Source organism: Oryctolagus cuniculus, chromosome X (genome assembly GCF_051225735.1).
Source record: "Oryctolagus cuniculus isolate XC-2025 breed Fujian yellow rabbit chromosome X, ASM5122573v1, whole genome shotgun sequence".
NCBI lineage: Eukaryota > Metazoa > Chordata > Mammalia > Lagomorpha > Leporidae > Oryctolagus > Oryctolagus cuniculus.
In genome coordinates, this window is record NC_142888.1 from 18,004,732 (window position 1) to 18,025,428 (window position 20,697).

The 20,697-nt window shown below is 38.2% G+C and overlaps 1 protein-coding gene across 13 annotated transcripts in view; it reads right to left on the reverse strand.

The window, feature by feature from the left end:
* Nucleotides 1-20,697, reverse strand: part of DMD (dystrophin) — a 2,249,390-nt gene that overhangs the window by 730,943 nt on the left and 1,497,750 nt on the right. For all 13 annotated transcript variants that reach the window (XM_070067426.2, XM_051827673.3, XM_070067427.2 and 10 more), the window contains one exon: nucleotides 4,221-4,322. In XM_070067426.2, coding sequence (XP_069923527.2) covers nucleotides 4,221-4,322 — 102 coding nt within the window. The remainder of the gene's footprint in view (nucleotides 1-4,220; nucleotides 4,323-20,697) is intronic.

Consider the following 20,697-nt stretch of genomic DNA (forward strand, 5'->3'; position numbering starts at 1 on the left):
GTCAGTCCCCCCCAAAAAGACAAATATCATGTTTTCCCTGATTTGTCATAGCTAATATCCAGAGTAGAAAAAATGTTATGTATATGAACAAAATTGACATTGTGAGATTTGATTTTTGTTTATAGCCTTTGTCTATATTCTTGAGGAACAGTGCTTTTCTACTTCTACTTGTTGAATACTTTATTTAGTGGAGGGTTAAGTTTGTGATTATAAAGAAAACTGAAAGTTATGTCACTGTAAAAGTTAAAAGAAAAATAAGAAAAGGAGGAGGAGGGTGTGTGGGAGTAAGGGAAGGAGGATATGATGAGAAATATTATGCTCTTAAAACTGTATATATTAAATACATGCAATCTGTTCCCTTTATATTAATAAAAAAGTGATTTAAAAACAAATAATAATCCATTTCTGAAACAATTACATAAATGGTATTATCATAAAATATTACCAAAAGTAGAACTTCAGTGATTTTGAAACAATTTTTCTAATTTACATAATTTTCAACAATTTCTGAAGTTCTGATGAAAGAACAATATACAAATTAAATGAAATAAAAGGGTGACAGAGAAGTGAGAGGATCAAAAAGCAAAATGAAGATATTCAAATATAATAGGAGTTTTCTTTGCACTTGTGTGATCAAATAGTACATTTATAACATTAATAGAAGTTTCTCATGATATATTTATGACCTTTAATAGAAAATTCCCAAAGAAAATACATAAGAAGTTTGTTTAATCAGGTATTAAAAAAGCAGCAGAAATATATCATCTTTGAAAACTGAAGAACTCCTAGAGAAGTTGATAATGCGAAGGAAAGAAATTGAACAAGGATGATGAGTCCAGCTCTCAATTGGGAGTCAGCATGGGAGGCAAGCGTAGGAGTTGAACAGACAGGCTGTCTGATGCAGAATGTGGAGGTGCCAATAGATAGTTGATTTCTTAAGAAACAGGAGCAGTCTCTGATGTGTCCTTAATTAGAATGTCTGCAAGCGGTGGACGTGCTAATTATCTTTTTCAACTCTGGATCTTACATATACATCATGAGGGAGTTTTCGTTTTCTAAGAATACCACTTTTTTCTTCATAATTATTATCACTTCCAAATACTGAAACACTCTCCCAAAAACTCAAAACAAAGATAAACTTTTCTCATGAAAATGTACTGCAGGTTGCTCCTACTCTTTTTCCTTTATTAGGAATGGGAAATCTCAGGGTCAAAGAGGTGTTAGAACCAGCACAATTTTAAAATTTTGATATATGGACTGACTTAAGGTTGAAAAAAACCTTTGTTCACGTACATACTATGAGAATGAGGAATTCAGAAAAATCATCCCTAACCTTTTAGAAAAGTTTTTGATCCATACAGAGATTTAAACAGCCCTCACAGCTTTCTGTCTTGTATTGCTGGATGCCATGTTCTGAAGCCATGCTGTCTTTTTTGAGCCTGAAATGTTTCAGGCTCCCACAAATCCAGGTAATCTTTAGGCGTTTCCTGTGGGTGATCCTGTGCCTGGCTGGGAGGCTGCCTGCCTAGCCCATGCAGGAGGTTAAGAGGGGATGGCATACCATGCCCCCCAGGAAAAACCCTGGTTAAGTTCAGCACACTGGGACTCCCCCCCCACATGACCTGACTTTTAGCAGGCAGTAGGGACCCCAGGCATATTTTCCCCACCGCCATTTCCTGTTGAAGGGCTTTGTGGTTGTCAACTAGGTGAACAGCTCCCAGGTGTGGCCCAGACCCATAAAGACCACCTGGAATTCTACGTAGGCTATATGACCTTCAAGCTGATTGGAGAAGTGTAGAGGTGCCAGTATTGGCTTTATTCTACAGAATTAGTGTTGCCCTGAACTAGCTACTCCCCTTTGCCTGCCCCATAAAAGCTTGTGCCTTATTGTTAATAAACAGACATGCTCACTGAAATTGTCTCCAGTGCTTCTTGTTGAAGAACGCCGTCACCTCACCATCCCAACCAACAGTGTGGGCCTCGCAGGATGAGCCCACAGTTTCCAAGGTCATGATCCATATCAAAAGCTGTGTGAAAGCCAACTATTTCTCCGCATCCCACATCTCCCAAAGGATTCCTGCCCTTTTGGCCCTATTGATTTTACATGTTGATTCTTCTCCAAATCCAAGGGAGAGGTGCTGGAACAGCAATGAGTTTTCACTGAAGTTTTACCTCTCCAAAATGAGCAAGCTGAGGAGTAATAGAAAAGCAGGGAAAGAGAAAAAAATGAAATAGTGCTGTGATCATGTTTGTAAAGGGTGGGGAACATCTGGCCCAGTGGCAGTATAATGCTCGAGAAATCATCTGGTCTGGCCCTGCCAAGGCAACCACAGGTTGGACTAGAAATTCAACAAATGTATAGCAGGCTCATTTTTAACTGGATAATTTTGTGTGGCCTATGAATGATGTTATAAATATCCAAATGGTCATTGGAAGACAAAAGGTTCCCAACACTGAATGGTTTTAAGGAATTTTGTGACAAAGAATGGAATGGAAATTGTATCTGTTTTTTCCTTTTTCAGAACAGTAATTCACTGGTCAAATCACTAATATAACAGTAGAATGTTGTAGATATGTTCAAGTATGAAAGATTCCTGTTTTTATCTCAGTATCAACTGGGAGTTGAGTGCATGGATGGAGGTTTCATCATGTTAGCATGAACCACTTGGGCTTTTACATACAATGAAAGAAAGATTTTTCTCACAGATTTCAGTTAAGACTTTTCCCTCTTTCATTTTGTTTTGTTTTGTTTTGTTTTAAGCACACAAAAGTAAAAGTCAGACAAAATACACATTTGTAATCTTTAACAACTGGTGCCAAACACTGACTAACAGATAGGAATGATTTGGCCTAACATTTTTGAGGATCGACCAAATACAGATAGAATGGACTTACTTGATTGTCCATTTCATGACTTGCTACAACTTGTTAACTGCACTGGGGATTGCCTTTCTAGTATCAACAGCAACACCGAAATTTGGTACTTTTAAGATTTAGCTAACTCTGTCATGTTGGGACTGGATGTAAACTACTTTTTCTAGATTTTAGGAGTGGTAACAATGTATTCCTGAGTGAACTTATGTCCATGTCTACAGAGAAGCCTGGGCCGTCTAGAATCTATTGCTTAGACTTTATGTTCAGGCCCTAATTTTAAATTTACCTAAGGAAAATCCTTGTAAGCTATAAGGAAAACAAACAATTTTCAAGAAATGAAGCTTGGGCCAGGCACAAGGGAAACGAAGCAGTGACCTTAGCGACAGAGTGTAAGTCATGGTAATGCTGTTTGCAAGGACAAACTGGTTCTGTTTAATGAGGTTATTGACCTGCACTGTTTTAGAGCGGTTTTAAACATGAGGGTGAGGCTCACTAAATCTCAGCCTGCAACATTAGCTGAGAAACCAAGACTGATCAATAAACAGCCACCATTACAGGCTCTTGGGAAACTTCACCATAATGGGAGCCATTATAATTTTGGTCAGGTACAGAGAATAAGGTAACCTATACCGAACATCTATTTATCACTGGACTCTCATTTGCAAATGGAAGCCATTGATTAGCTGTTTTTCGAAAACGGACCTGGCTTTCCATTTCTCTCTTCATGTAATAGCCTGTGAATAAATGTGCACTAGACTTCAAAATGTACACAGAGAAGGGAAAGAAGTAGAAAGCTTTCTCCCAGGTCAGCTTTTTACCAAAGAGAGAAGTAATTACATGACATTTCACTAAAAATTCTTGACCCAATAAAGTACTGAAGCCCAAATGCCGATTTTTCCTCTTTCATAAGAAAGAGCAACAGAGGAAAGAAAGGTCATGGACCATATTGTGATTCTTTACAGCTGTTGGAGACAGACAGTATGATGCAGTAGCTTGATTTGAATTAAGCCAAACAATATGAAAAGCATCAAGGCTGGCAAGCAAAGCAATAAAGCTCCAAAGAATTTAATCTACCTTGAAGGTGGGACTACTTTTCGTACTGATGGCAGCACACAGGACAGAAATGAGTCCTTTAATGCAATGACTCGTTAATAGCCTTAAAATCACAATATATAAATAGGATATGTGGATCAAAAAGACAGCTTTGCCTCAGCTCTTGCAGTATGGCCAATATTTCTTAAAGTTATTTCATTGATTATAAATAGACCACGTCAACGGCAAATGTACGACAGGGGAAGCATAACCCATTATGAGGTAATGGATATTGCTAGAGGTTGCTTCATTACCTTCACTGGCTGAGTAGCTGGTTTTTCCTTGTACAAATGCTGCCCTTTAGACAAAATTCTTTCCACATCCGGTTGTTTAGCTTGAACTGCTACTTCAGTTTCCTGGGGAAAAGAACCCATACAGTGCAGATTAACTTCACAGTTAGCAATAAAATTACTACATTTAAATATACCCTTGGAGACTCCACATGTATTGCAGATCAATTTCTGCCTGGTATTTAAGACCAAAAAAAAAAAATAGATTTTGGTACTGAGAAAAGAAATAGAGGTCTCTGTGAAAAATACTAAAGTTTAAAAAAATTAATTCCAAATCATCTTGAATTATATTATTTTTATGTAGAAACATAGACATTGACTTTCTATTTTTCAAAAGGTAAAATGCAACAATAAAAGTTAAGGTTTATTAATATAATTTGTATGAATATATACTAGTATTAGCTTCAATAATCTTAATAATCCTAATGTTCATTTTATTTTACAAACTCCTGGTGTTATAAGATTTTATTTTGGGCTTTGGATCTAAGATTTTGTTTTGAAACACAAATGAAATAATTCTTTCCACATCACTGATGAAATTATTGTTTCTTTCCAAAGAATAAACACTTAAAGCACAGTATAAAAGCTTATTATTTATTAAGCAGTCAAATTAAATAGGTCTTTTGAGGAATGCTTAATTACTTTGGGGGGGCTGTTTGTTTTTCCTTAGCCTGGAGAAGACTAAAGCACACCAAAATATAATCCGTTTAGATATATGAATACAAAGTACTTTGCTGCTGGCTGCTGTCTGGCTCTCTTAAAGAGAGAACAAAAGAAATGGGCATAAATGGGAGCAGTAGGAAGTAAAGTTAAATATTACAGAAGACTTTTTGTATGGAACACTTGTTAAACACTAGGCTGGAATATCGATTAATCAATGTCAGGCGTCAGTCAGGGCTGAGGCAATCTTCCCCAGAGAGCAGTTCCTGATTAACCCTTGTCTCTCTTCCTCTCTCTCCTCCCTCGAACCCTCCCAGGACTGCTGTGTGTACGTGTCTTCATGCCACTGTTGCCTTTATATGCTGTGTTTGTACCTCTTCTCTGCCAGCCATCAGGACAGGAAAGCCCTGAAGCCAAATTACTATTATCTCATGCTGCGCAGTATGGTGTCTTGCAACTGACCAGGGCTTAGCTTATGCTCTTGAGAGGACTGTTTCTCCACTTCTTACTCTAACAGACACCAGTGGGACACAGGCGCTTTGCTCTAAAGCGTTCCTGATACAAAGACTAACCCCATGTGTTAATGGCTATGTGTGCAAATCTCAGTTCCTCTAAAACAGAACCTTAGCTGCTTCCCTCTTAGAGAGCTGCTGATTGATGCTCTCACTGGCTATTGCCAGGAAAAGCATTGTTCCCTCAAAGTGCAGTACCCGGAATGACTGTAACTCTTTGCTCTGATCTCATATCAGGAAGGAGAAACCTCTAGTTTCAGGCATTGAATTCCTAATAGGTCCCTAGCCAACATAAATTCACCCTTAAATGCCCCATTTGCAAAATATTTTGGTCTCAAATTACTTTAAAGAGAGAAAATAAAATATGTGGCTCTAAAGAAGTAGAGACAAGAGTACATCTTTAGCAGTGTAAAAATGATTTAAGTGAAAATGTAACTGCATTTTTCTAACCTCACATGTATAGCTTATTTACATTAAAAATTATCAAGCCAAATCCGTGTATGTATGACATATAATTACACATTTAAATTATATATTCATTATATATCTAAAGTTTAGATTCTAAACTGTTGATTGCATTTGAGGCAGTGTCACCACCATTCCTTTGTATGTGTATCTAAAATAAAGGGCCATTTTCTATTTTGTCACCGACTACCAGGTATTTTCCTTGTGATATTCATTGACATTGACAATTACTAACAATAGACATATTTTTTAATTAGCTTCATCATGGTTGTAGACTATATTATTGATGGTAATACAGTTTTCATTTGGACAATTACAACCTTTTACCTTCCCCAAACCCTGATTCAAACAGATTTCTAATTTATAGATGAGACAACAAAGCTCGAATGAAAGGGTAGTAGTGGTGGTAGTGATGATTTCACTAATTAGCCCATGATCCCATAGGAAATAGGAAGAAGAATCACTGAATGGGAAAATAAATACTGTTGCACTTTGAGCCTGCAGGAATTGGGTTAAGCTGCATATTACTGACATATGCTCATGTGGACACTGGCATGTTTTCATGGCACAGATACATTTTTCCCCAAGTAATCTATTAGGGTTAAATACAGAATATACTCCTTTACTTCCAAATTTCCTTTAAGAATTGTTTTACAAACATGTTCATTTACTGATTATAGCAAGATTTCCAAAACCTACTTCTATGATAAATTAAAATGGAATTATTTTATACTTAATCATTGACTACATTTTAACTAAGATTACATTTCTCTTGTGTTCTTTCTTTGCCACAATATTTATATGATTTAATTTTCATCTAGTTAACCAAGAGAACATCACAGAAACAAATGTCTTAGAAAACAAATGAATGAGTATTTTGTAAAACAGACACCTGAATGTGGGATCTCAAATCAAGCACTTAACAACATTTTTTGCATTTGATTCAAACACTATCATTTCCCTTTTCTTCTTCACTCACTGAGCATGGGATGACAAAATTCTCTCCAGATTCTCTTAAATTTAAATTATCCTTCTTTTCCAAAATAGAGATAATTTCTATTTCATAGATTTGGCAGAATCTTTCTCTTTAATAGTAGGTATATAGTAAGTTAGATGTCCAACTTCATATAGTATTCTTTTTTAAGATTTATTTATTTATATATGTATATAATAAGTTAGACATCCAACTTCATATATTATTCTTTTTCAAGATTTATTTATTTGAAAGGCAGAGTTATAGAGAGGCAGAGGCAGAGAGAGAGAGAAGCCTTCTATCCACTGATTCACTCCCCAAATGGCCACCACAGCTGGAGCTGGGCCGATCTGAAGCCAGGAGCCAGGAGTTTTCTCCAGGTCTCCCACAGGCGCAGGGGCCCAAGGATGTGTGCCATCTTTCACTGCTTTCCCAGGCCATAGCAAAGAGCTGGATTGGAAGTGGAGCAACAGGGAGTTGAACCAGCGCCCATATGGGATGGGCCACTGCAGGCAGCTTTACCTGCTATGACACAGTGTCACCCCCTCCCCCGCGCTTTTTCTTTTCTTTTTTCTTTTCTTTTCTTTTCTTTTCTTTTCTTTTCTTTTCTTTTCTTTTCTTTTTAAAAAGACTTTTCAGGGTCAGGCACTTAGTCTAGTAGTTAAGATGCCAGATAGACGCTACCCACATCTTATTGGAATACCTGTGTTTAAGTCTCAAGTTTGTTTCCAATAACAGCTTCCTACAAGTGTGCACATGGTAGCAGGCATTGGCTCTGGTATTTGTGTTCTTGCAACCCACATGGGAGACCAGGATTTAGTGCCCAGAAGCTTCAACTTGACTCAGCCCTGGTTGTTGCGGGACTTTGGGGAGTCAAACAGGGGATGGGAGATCTCTGTCAATCTCCCCGCCTTTCAAATAAAATTAAAAAAAAAAACACAAGCAGATAAGATTTAGGCAACAGTCAACTTACTAGATCTATCTTATAACCATACAAGATCAATTAGTCTAGCTCCTTCCTTCTGTAGAGCAAATGAACAGGATCGTGTGCTCTGGAATATCAAGTACTTCACACACACACACACATACATAGACACAGTCATCATGGAAAATAGTAAATAATTATGGGAAAACTAAGATTATGAATACTAACTCATTCTCTCAGAAAAATTTCTGAACATTATTTTTAAAAACTTTACAGAAGTATAATAAATTTAATTTAAGTGATTTTGTGATGTGGAGTAATTCTTTCTTCCCTTAAAATTATTTGTAAGTGGCATCCAGTGTAAATTCTATACTTTCAGTAAATGATTACAACAAATCAACAATCTTATCAATGTTTCAAGTATATAGCCAAATGATTACCATCAGCCCCCCCCCCCCCGCCCCATGCTTTCTAATCACTAATAACTATTTCCAGAGATCACAAGGGATAGATGTCCCTATTCACAAGGCACTGGCAAATACACCACATCTGATACTGCAAGAAGTTTGCTTAGGAAATGTATGTGCAAATTTTAATCAACTAAATATTCATTGCTAACTGAATAGAGACAACATATTAACTGAACAGAAACAACAGCCAGGCTGACAATAGGGCAGCCCAAATCATCAGAGCTTCAAGTTCTAAGCAGATGATGCTTGCTCGACAGAGGTGAAAATGCCATGCCAAGAGAAACGTCCGCATTTTCCATCTGCAGAAAGTAGAATGTTCCCTCTTTGGGTCTCCAAAGTAGCCCTAGATTTCGTCCTTCAGTGAGTGAACACTGTAACGACTTATGATGCCTAGAGAAATGTTCCCTAGTAGCATGTTCTTCTCTCATCAGTATTCTCATCTCTTCATCCTTCAGTGAAACAAGGAAGAGTTTAAGGTATCTGGATAAGATTTACTCTCGGTCCTACAGAAAAAGAGCAGCAGGTAAAAGAAAACCTACTCAGCTCTAAATTGTTTGTGGTTACTTCTACTGAGCCGATTTTTGGAGAACTGTATCTCTAATTGTATACACCTGCCCTTCGATAAGTCCCTTTAGAAAGATAATTTTGTCTGTGAATTTCTACAGTTTTCCTCACTACATTTATTTGCAGTGTGAATTTATTAGTCAAAAGGTCAGTTATTCAGGGCAAGATATTATTGCTTAAAGGGTCAACCAACTATAGTAAATCCAATTAAATTTACTTAAAATGTTCTTCAGTATATTTCTCTTGAGAGTGAGGAAAGCACATTAAAAGAAGCTGATAATAATCTTGAAGAACATGGAAAAATAGGTGAAATAAACTTTAAAATTCTGATATCCTTCCATGCAAATAAAATCTAACATGGAAAAGCTAAAAAGCAAAGCAACAAACCACCCAAGCAGAACCATGTGACTATGCAAAGATAAGAAAAATCTGGTAAAATTCTTAGCTGTGCTGAAAATGCCAACTAACTGCTATAATATTAGCTACTATAATATTAACACCAGAGTTGCTAAATCTTTACTGTCAAACATTGCTTTTCATGCATTTTTCTCCAAGAAAAAGGATTTTCTTCAATTTTACAGATGCTGAAGCTGAGAGATTAGGTCAATTGTCCAAGATCAAAAAGGCTGTAAATGGTAGAGTTGTGATTTATGCAGCAAGTGTGTGTCAGCATGTCCCCAGCTCTTATTCTGCTGCGTAGACTTGGCATGTGTGCATGCTCATGCATGTATGTGCACCTGCTTGAATGTGCTTAATCTGGCTTTTTGCTGAAATTGACAGGCTTGTTTTTAAAGATCATGCTAATTTTTTCTCAGCCTCTTTAACACTAACACATTCTATAATAAGCTTCCAGGGTATAAATGAGAGAAAGTCCTGTCTCTTCCCACAGAAAAGGAAATAAATTTTTGCATAGCCTTGAAAATGCTCCAAGGGTTTCTCTTTGTGGGTTTATGATTGCCAGACCTCTGATATTCAGGTCAGAGAACTGGTTGGAGTAAACCTTTTATCTCACAAATGGCCTCACATCTTTATATGATTTAACATAAGGTGAAAAAGGTCACTACTAAAGTGGAAACACAGCTAATTATCGGAGCCAGTTTTTGTAAGGAGAAAGTGTTCAACTTCAAAGAACATTCAGACAAGAAAGTCTTCATGAGATTTCAACAAAAAACGCACTTCTAGCAATACAGTGTTCCCATTTAGGTTTTCTTTCTCTGCTTTATTGTTAATTTCCTTTGAAATGCAACTGTGTGCACCAGCAGTGAAAACCCTTATAATTGTACAAGTTTTATTTTCATTATCATAATGACAATTCACTATGATGTCATGCATAAATGTACGAAATAGATTGTGCTAATTAGGTAACAGGGAGTAATTCTTCATTAACACTCACTAGGAGAATATCATACTCCTTATTAAATCCAAACCTGATAGGTTTGACACAGAGTAACTCAAGAACTTTAAGCTGTAGTTATATCTTTTTATTATTATTATTATTATTTTTGACAGGCAGAGAGGACAGTGAGAGAGAGAGACAGAGAGAAAGGTCTTCCTTTTGCCGTTGGTTCACCCTCCAATGGCCGCCGTGGCCAGTGCACTGCAGCCGGCACACCGCGCTGATCCGATGGCAGGAGCCAGGTGCTTCTCCTGGTCTCCCATAGGGTGCAGGGCCCAAGCACTTGGGCCATCCTCCACTGCACTCCCAGGCCACAGCAGAGAGCTGGCCTGGAAGAGGGGCAACCGGGACAGAATCCGGTGCCCCGACCGGGACTAGAACCTGGTGTGCTGGTGCCGCAAGGCGGAGGATTAGCCTAGTGAGCCACGGTGCCGGCCTGTAGTTATATCTTATTAAACAGCATTACTAATATAGAGCAGTTGCTGACAATGAGTGGAAGTGAAACAATGTTTAGTGCTAAAAAATAACTAAAGGAACTTTGAGAATGAAAGGAAATCATATGCAAATTAATATACATTTATATTTTCTAAGAATTGCTTTATTGACTATTATGTTTCTAATTCACCATTAGGCTGATTGTGTATGTGTATGTGTATATTTGAATATCACTGGAAGTTAGGTGTTCTTAAGGATAGTATCAGGGGTGCATTTGCCTTGTTTTCCTCTCATTTTAAATTTGTTTCCTTCATTTTACCAATTACTAACATTAAACATATGAATATGTGTTACTAATACATGACTCAAAACACTCTAAAACGCTATAAATAGCTTTTCAAGCATGTTTAAACATTCACCCATTTATTTATTTGACCAATGGTTATTTAATGTTTACTACTTTTCTATGTCTGGGCAAGGATCTGGGAATGTAAGTACTATGACATTTAAACACATATGAGGGCATTTCAAAAACTTGTAGAAAAATGAATTAAAAGATAATTTTAGTTTTTCAAAAATATTTGCCATCCATGCATATTTTTTATAATATGTAGTTTTCCTGAACTTTTTGAAGACCCCTTATATGAACATGTTTCATTTTTTTGCACCAAAGCAAATTTATCTTTTAATTCCATTTCTGTGAACTCTTTGAAGTACCTTCATATTGTACTACCACAGATGTGATAACTTGCAGAGGTCAGTCTACAATGGAGTCCAGAGCAAGAACTCATCAGTTCTGTGTCTGGTGGCCAACACAAGGGGCAGGAGAGAAAGGCCTGAGCAAAGGTTTGGAGCATAAATAACTCATGCACCTGGTTTACAAGGAAATTGATAGCAAAGAGGAAGCATTCCCAGAGGGAATCTGAGATATGCGCACAGGAAGCAGAGGAGGTATGGAGACACCAGTGCAGGGAAATGAAAGGAAATCGTGCAGGAATGGAAGATAAGAGCCATAGGAAAGAAGGATCCTTTATAACCCACCAGATCATAGTGGAGAAGCTACTAAAGGGTTTAAACAAGGAAATGGCACTTTAGTATTTGCATTGGTCTTCTAAAAACAGATTAATGTGAATATATCAAGACATATGTAAGATCTACTATTAAAACGTGGCTCTCCATGCAAGTGGGCTGATCTGAATGAAATATGCATGCTGCTAAGGACAACAAAGAGATTCATAATCAAAATGACATCTTTTGCTTTGGTAAACCTAAGGGTCTATTCCCTGAGAGTTTTTCTACTTGTTTCTAAAGAGACCCTCCTGGCATTTGGCCTTTTTGGCAACCATCACAACAATCGATAGGTTTCCATTTGATCTAATATAGCCTTGATTGTAGGACCACTGCTGCTATATGAACGCTCAGAATTGTTTTAAATAGACTTTGTAGTCAGTATCATGTGATCTGTCTCAATTTGTTCCTGTCTCCCACCTTGAGAGAGTCATAGACCATGTAAAAGCTGCTCTTTGAGCTTGAGCCCTGGCTGGAGAAGACATTTGCAGCAGATCCCCAGTCAAGAATGAGAAAACCTTAACACACGGTGTGGGGTAAAGCTGAACTTGATCTGCAGATACCTGAACTGGCAGTCACTTTTTGTTGTTCTGTGTCACTGGAATTTGGGCCTTTTTGTTACTGGAGCAGGAGTTGACCATTACAACATTACAGTAAAGCAAACAAACCAACAAACAAATCAGTTATGGCTCTCTGGGATGAAACTACCCAAGTAGGCCTTTAAAATAAATGTGCCATGCTCACATGTATCGACTACACCACCTCTCCTCCACATACACACTGTTTGCTAAAAAGGGTAGCGAGAAACGAAAAATGAAATGGAATCAATATTGTGTTAGAGGCTGACTTCTCTGGCCTAGATTGTCAGGCACAGTCTGACAAATGAAGGCTGATGGATGGAAAAACACAACATAGTAAGTCGAGTTTCTTTCTCTTTCTCCTCATGCTGGGGGACTGTTCTCTTATTTATCTTCAATTAGGTTTGCTAGACCATGGCATGGCAGCTCTCTTTCACTTAACTGCATGTTGTCAAGTACGTGCCAAGCTGATTGACAAAGAATGACAGGTTCTCTCTCTCCATCTGGGGCTAATCAAGGGCAGCCCACCCAAGGGAGGCTTTTTTTTTCCTGATGCAGAGATTTATGGATTTCAAAAGTTATCTGTCCAAATATCCAAAGTATAATGCACTATTGACTTTTAAAGCAGAAAATGCTGTGAAAATGAGAAGATACAGTCTACTTTTGGTCAATGAGAGCTTACCAAAATTATTCATTCAATAATTATTTACAGATCACCTATTATGTGTTAAACACTGCTTTAGGTGCTAGATATATAACAGTGAATAAAACAGACACAAATTTCCTGTTCTAATGAATCTTACATTCTGATGGGGGCAGTGGCCAGGAATAAATTATGATGCATCAGGACATTAAGATTTTTAATAAAGCATTGGATGCAGATGGCAGATGTATGTATGGGATAAGTGGAGGTGAGATGTGCACAGTTCAGAAAAGACCTCATGGAAAGTTTGGCTGAAGAGGTAGTATTTGAATAGGAATAAATCAAACAGGTATAAATCAAACAATAATCAATGCAGAAAGGCAGAAAGTGCAAAGGTCCTGGGGCAGGTTTAATGTGATATATTCAATAAGAAAACAAAGAAGTAGAGAGTAAGAGGCAAGTATCTGGAAGAATAGCCTGGGGGGGAGGGAGAATCAGAACTGCAGGGTACTTTGGTGACCATTTTGGCTGTTATTCTAAGTGTGGTTAGGAACCCTTGGAGGTTTTTGATTTATTTTTCAGTAGGTCGTTTTGGCTGCTGTGATCAGACTAGATGTAAGGAATGCAGAAGGCATGTAACTGTTGAAAATAGATTCTTCAGGGTGTTTAATCCTCACTGCCTAGAGGGGAAGTTTGTTGGAAACCTGAGGCTCTTATTTTGAAAATCTTTACAAACACAGTTATGAAATAGGGGCTAAATCTCCCATCTTGTCTACTACTACCTACTACTATAGGACACTGCTTAAAAGCATTCATTTCAACTTGTGTCCCCCAAGTTCCATTATTTTCCCAAATCCTCATTAGTGAAGGGCATAGGCTCTTAAGCTTGTCTTTCTAGGTTCCAGCCCTGGCCTGAGTCAGTTATTGGCAACAGCAGTCTCATGTGGCTCCCACAGCTCCAAATACAGATGAAAACATTTGCAGAAAAAGTTGGCTGACGTAGAGAGATGGTCCGCTTCAGGCTGTGACTCTCAAGGCCTTTAAGTACACATACTCATTCCTCAATGTCAGTCTCTATCAACACATCATACTGCACCCATTATACATTTATTATTTCTCAGTGAAAAATAAAACTTAAAAAGTTATGCACCTAGATATTCTGGAAACATTTTCTTTGAAAATTATTAATTTATCTCGTTTACTTGAAGGGGATATGGAAAGATCGAAATATCTCCTGCCCCCTGGTTCACTCTCCAAATGCTGGCAACAGCGAGGGCTGGGCTGTGCTGAAGCCAGGAACTGGGAACTCTATGTGGGTGGCAGGGACTTGAAGCCATCATCTGCTTCCTCCCAGGGTGCTCATTAGAAGGAAGCCGGGAGTGGTAGCAGAGTGAAGACTGGAACCCAGGCACTCTGATATAGGATGTGGGTATATTCCAAGGAACACCTTAATCCCTGTGCCAAACACTCATTCCTGAGTAGACATTTTTAATGCTCAAATAGCAGACACAAATGTTTTGTCTTTTAACTCCTTCTATAGATTCACAGAGATAAACAATTTATAATTATACTTTAGAGCAGAGGTCATCACACCTTTTTTTTTTTTTTTACAAAGGTCCATATAGTAAATATTGTCAGTTTCGTGGGCTAGATGCTTCCTGTCATACCTGAAATTTGCCTGTTAGCACAAAAGCAGCCAGAGACAATACATAAATAAATGAGCATGGCTGTATCCAATTATGCCTTATTTACAAAAACAAGTGTAGGGCTAACTCCAGTATCTAGAGCCCAGTTTGCAGACTGCTTCTTCAGTCCATGACAGTGCTGCTGGAAAAGAATCAGACCAAGTATAAGAACACTGGGTCCAGGGCTGGTGCTGTGGTGCAGTGGGTTAACGCCCTGTCCCGAAGCACCGGCATCCCATATGGGCACCGGTTCGAGTCCCAGCTGCTCCACTTCTGATCGAGCTCTCTGCTATGGCCTGGGATAACAGTAGGAGATGGTTTAAATCCATGGGCCTTTGCACCTGTGTGGGAGACCCGGAAGAAGCTCCTGGATCCTGGCTTTGGATCCGTGCATCTCCAGCCACTGCGGCCAATTGGGGAGTGAACGTCGATGGAAGACCTCTCTCTCTCTGCCTCTCCTTCTCTCTGTGTAACTCTGACTTTCAAATAAATAAATAAATCTTTAATAAAAAAGAACACTGGATCCAAGGCTTATCAATCCATGAATTGGGGCAGTTATTTAACTCCTCTGAGCTTCAGTATCACTAATTACAAAATTAATGTGAATTCCAGATATTATTTTGAGTAAAGGAAGAAAACATCCTTTGTCCTCCTACATGAGATTCTGATGTTTGATTAACTTTTTTTTATTCTTCCCAGAAAACTGACAGGAGTTGGAAAGTCAAGTGTGTTAGCAGGTAACAATACTATTGATGAGAGAGAGCGAGCGAGCAAGCGAACTGACAGGTAAATTAGAACCTGCTTGGGTGTTCTATGTATGAAGTAGAATTTCCCAATGGAAAACTTCCCAATGGAACACCGTAGTTTGGGGAACTTCCCAGGTGCAGCATGTCTTTCCTGTCACGGATCTAGAAAGCTCTACCTACAGTATGCTTCTGGCAAGCATGAGGTTTCTAGGCCAAGGCTGTCCCGGCCCTTCTATGTGAGTGCACTTCCTGTGGACCTTAGCTGTCCTCTGGGTACAGGTAGGCACTGCAAAATGAATAATTCTCAGATGGATCTGTGACTGCTGAGTGGAAGGCTGTGCATGCTAATGTCACAGAACAGAACTGCTTGCTGGTGCCTTCTGGTAAGCTGCGCTCCTGTATCCTTTTAAGTGAATGTGATGGTGAATGCGGTCAGTGGTAGCTTTGTTTAGTTGCACTGAAGAAAAGACGACTTCCTGATGGGTCTTTCAACAATCCATTTGAATATACACATTTTATTTCCACGGGTTAACAGTTCTTGTTATAGTCTAACTGGTAGCCTTTTCTTTTTCTCAGTGATACATGAAACAATGATGGATATTCTGATCAACAGTGCATTAGAAACAATAAAATATAGTATATGAATAGGCATTCAAACTAGCTCAGGATCAAATGATTTGGGCTTCACGAAGGTTACACTAACTGCTACTATTATTGAAAATTTAATAAGTTCAAACACTTTTCTATGCACTTCACATAAATCATCTTAACTGCCCTCAATCTCTACTGCAGAGCTTTTCAGCAAACGTTATTATCATTTTTTACATTAGAAAACTAGATTTACAAAAGTTCCAGAAAACTGCCTAACAAACCAACAAATACCAGAAATACACTGGGCTAACAAAAATCAATGGTGGATCTGAGATTGGAACCCTGGTCTATCTGATGCAAATTATGCATACTTAACTACTATATTACAGGTTCTATATATTTGTTTAACTATAGCAGCAATATAAAATGAGATTTTTATTTTACAAATCCCAGGGGATAAAACCTTAAGAGAGTTGTTTTGATCAGAGTGTAATTTTAGCTTAAATTAGGGTTTCTCAATCTCAGCTCTATTTCCATTTTGGACTAAGGATTTATTTTTGTAGGGCCTGGTTCACGTACATGTATACTATAGTATATTTTGCAACATCCCTGGTCATTATTCACATTTGTGAATAACCATAAATATCATCAGAAGTTACCAAAGTTTCCTGGGGGGAGGCATCACCTCTGGTGGAGAAACACTGCCTTATCATTAGTAGTAGTAATGAACAAATCCTTGTCTGTCTATGATCTACATTGCCAGTAAGCACATAGTAACATGATTTCAAATGAATACCATTCTTTCCCTTTTCATATATACAACATTGCATGCAATCTTATCTGTTCAATGTACTATTTTAGATGTATTACTAAGCACACTATGGTTCTCAAAATTGATTTGAATGTGGCTTTCATGACCTCTAACCATAACTGCATGTTTCATTTTCTGACTGAGATGTTCCTAAAAACTCTGCTTTGAGTATCCTAAAGGAATTAGGGAATACAGTGGGTTTTATGGAATAGAGAGGCACATACAACAGAAAGTAATTTTGACTTACTCTGAATCAATTCCAGTAACATTTGAATTATGATAAACCAATGTAGCATATCTCTAAGTTATTATCTATATTATAATTGGACATAGTAATAGTCTAGACAGAATATTTATTAAAAATGTAGATGGTATTAAGTACTAGAAGTTTCTTTATAAAGGTGAAGCAGCAGTTAGGGTAATTTTCATTAAAAGCAAAGAAAAGAGCAATTTAATTTTGACTTCATGATTGACACATACTCCGAATAAAATTAAGGATGTTTTGTTTTTCACCATCGGGTTCTAAAACAAAATTACAGTCATTATCCAAAACAACTCTTTTTAAATTCTTATATAACTTGTAAACTCAGCAATCAAATGAATAATTGAATTAAGCCATGTTTAAAGAACATAACAAAACCCCTGAGATTTTTCTTCTGAATAATCTTTCCTTAAACATGTATAAAAAACAAAGCAGATAAAATGGTTTCTGAATTCAAGGAAAAGAATGCATGATGGAATAAAGCCCCATATTTGATTTATTCAATGTGTAAGTCTTGATCTTGGATACCAAATCTTCATCCAGCCCATCATACTTCTTTTTTTAAAGATTTTTTATTTATTTATTTGACAGGTAGAGTTACAGACAGTAAGAGAGAGGCAGAGAGAAAGAGGTCTTCCTTCCGTTGGTTCACTCCCCAGATGGCCACAATGGCCGGAGCTGTGCTGATCCAAAGCCAGGAGCCAGGTGCTTTTCCTGGTCTCCCATGGGGTGCAGGGCCCAAGCACTTGGGCCATCCTCCACTGCTTTCCCAGGCCACAGCAGAGAGCTGGATTGGAAGAGGAGCAACCGGGCCTAGAACCTGGCGCCCATATGGGATGCTGGTACCACAGGCGGAGGATTAACCTACTGCACCACGGCGCTGGCCCCCAGCCCATCATACTTAATTTTCATAGTGTTCTAAGTCCTCTGATTGCTATGTCTCCAGCTAAGTGACCATTTTCATTAACCTAATGAAAAGTCAGTGATCAACAGTATTAGGAACTGTGGATTTCTATGTTAGGTATAGGTCATCTGGAATTCTGCTACAATCCAGAATACACAGAGAGCTCATGTTAATGAGTAAGACAAAGTGGAAAATCTAATGGAAAACTGGGATAAGAAAACGTACAGGGGCTGGCACTGTGGTGTAGTGGGCAAAGCCACCGCCTGCAGTGCCAGCATCCCATATGGGCTCCGGTTCAAGTCCCAGCTGCTCCACTTCCGATCCAGCTCTTGGCTATGGCCTGGGAAAGCAGTGGAGAATGGCCTAGGTCCTTGGGCCCCTCCACCAGCCTGGGAGACCTTAAAGAAGCTCCTGGCTCTTGGCTTCGGATTGGCACAGCTCTGGCCGCTGTAGCCATCTGGGGAGTGAACCAGCAGATGGACGACTTCCCTCCCCACTCTGTACCTCTCCTTCTCTGTGTAACTCTTTCAAATAAATGGTTACAAAAATAAAATGGACAATCAATTCACCGAAGGAAAAAATTTGAATGTCTAACCAACATGAACATTTATTCAATTAGAGTTATGCAAATTAACATAATAAATCTGTGCCATTTTCTGCTGCTGGTGCGAAAGCAGTTTATAATATATAACAAAATTAAAATTGAGAATAATGAGTCAGAAATTTTACTTGCAGGCATTCTGACATGAGTATATGAGAAGATCTACACAGAATGTCTTTCTAGCATTGTTTACATCATTTATTGTTAATCTGATAACCATATTTATTGTTTTATGCCAATTAAAATAAAGAATACTTTCACAAAATTACTTATTTTAAAATCATTTAGAAATTTTGTTCTTATTTTTATGATTCACAAAATTCTGTTAAACTTTTAAATAGAAAAGTTAATGTCTCTATTGATAACTGATTCTATTAAATATAATGAAATAATAACATTGTCTCTAACAAATCTGACTTCAGTAATAATGGCTTACATAGTGAAATGTCCAAATCACATCTACTTAGTTTGGAATGAAGCATGGAAGTGTGTATGCATTTATGTATGTGTGCCTAATTTTGTATTTGTGTTCTCTCTCCAATTATGTAAATTACTAACACTTATTACTATAACACCAGAAGAGATATAATAAAGGTTATCATGAATTATTGTTTGTGTATCTTATCACATATCTCATCAAATGATTTATTTATTTATTTTTAAAGATTTATTTATTTATTTGAAAGTCAGAGTTACACAGAGAAAGAAGAGGCAGAGAGAGAGAGAGATAGAGGTCTTCCAACCACTGGTTCATTCCCCAGTTGGCTGCAATGGCCAGAGTTGTGCCAATCTGAAGCCAGGAGCCAGAAGCTTCTTCCGGGTCTCCCACGTGGATGCAGGGGCCCAAGGACTTGGGCCATCTTCTACTGCTTTCCCAGGCCATAACGGAGAGCAGGATCAGAAGTGGAGCAGTTGGGTCTTAAACTGGCACCCATATGGGATGCCGGTGCTTCAGGTCAGGGTGTTAACCCACTGCTCCACAGCGCCGGCCCCTCATCAAATGATTTAACAGACAGAGGTGCCTATCTATTCACATTTCATCTATCTTTCATTCACAAAAGTTTCCTCAGTATATGCTGAAAACTGAAAGTATACATACACACATGACTTTGTAATTTCATGGGTCAATAGAATTTTACTTGGATCCTATACATTCTTATGTCTGCTTCAATGTTTTGTCTTCTAAATGCTTAATAGAACTATTAATTTTGCAAACATAATTCTCATTTTAACGACTAGCATGTTTCATAATCAATTCTTATAAAGTCGTTTTGATCTGCTTAACCTTAAAATTAAAATTTTTATTAAAATAGTCTACATTAAATAATTATGGCTGCTTTTATTAATTATATCCTTTGTGCCTTCTTATGATCAGTAATTGCTAAATATTCATTATGTTCAGTAAAGGCAGTGAAGTGTTCAGAAACAGGAAGCCATGGCTTCAGATGTATTAGATATACAAGCCCTAGTTTTAAAATATGCATTGTTTTGAAATTACAGAGCAAGTTAAACTCATTTACAATGTATAATAAGTTACACAAAAAAATCACTCCGAGGATATTTGGTATCTTCTTACAATATATATTCTTAGGGGGACAGTTCCAAGATGGCAGAGTAGGGAGGGAGCTTACTGCTCTAGCCCAGGAGAAGATAGTTAAAAAAAGTGGAGATAGTGTAGTCTCAGGGAAGAATTAGAGGGAAAATGGCAGAGGAAACTACTGAAATTAGAGGGACATGGTGGACCTATGTGGAGGGCATGGGTGCCCACAGCTCAGGACTCCAACAGCTGAGAGCCTATGTACCAGCACTGGAAAGTGAGGTGAGATGAGATCGTGGCAGCCTGAGCCACTGGTGCAAAAGCAGCAGGAAGAGCCTAGAGGGAATGAGGCTTGAAGCCCTGTGGTGGAAAGTGTACCAGCCAAACTAGAGAAGAGAAAAAAATAAAAGATGGTAGAGATGTGTTTCTCTCTCTGTGATCACCTTACAAAGGCATACTGTGACAAGCTGTTGGAGTGGGGACCATTTTGGACATACATAAGAGCTGCGCCAGCCTGGAGCTGCTCCTGGCAATCAGCTGAGTAGAGACTCCTGACCATGGTGGGGAGAAATAACAGGGGGCTAAGAGCTTGTGACTGTGTGAAGCTTCTGAACT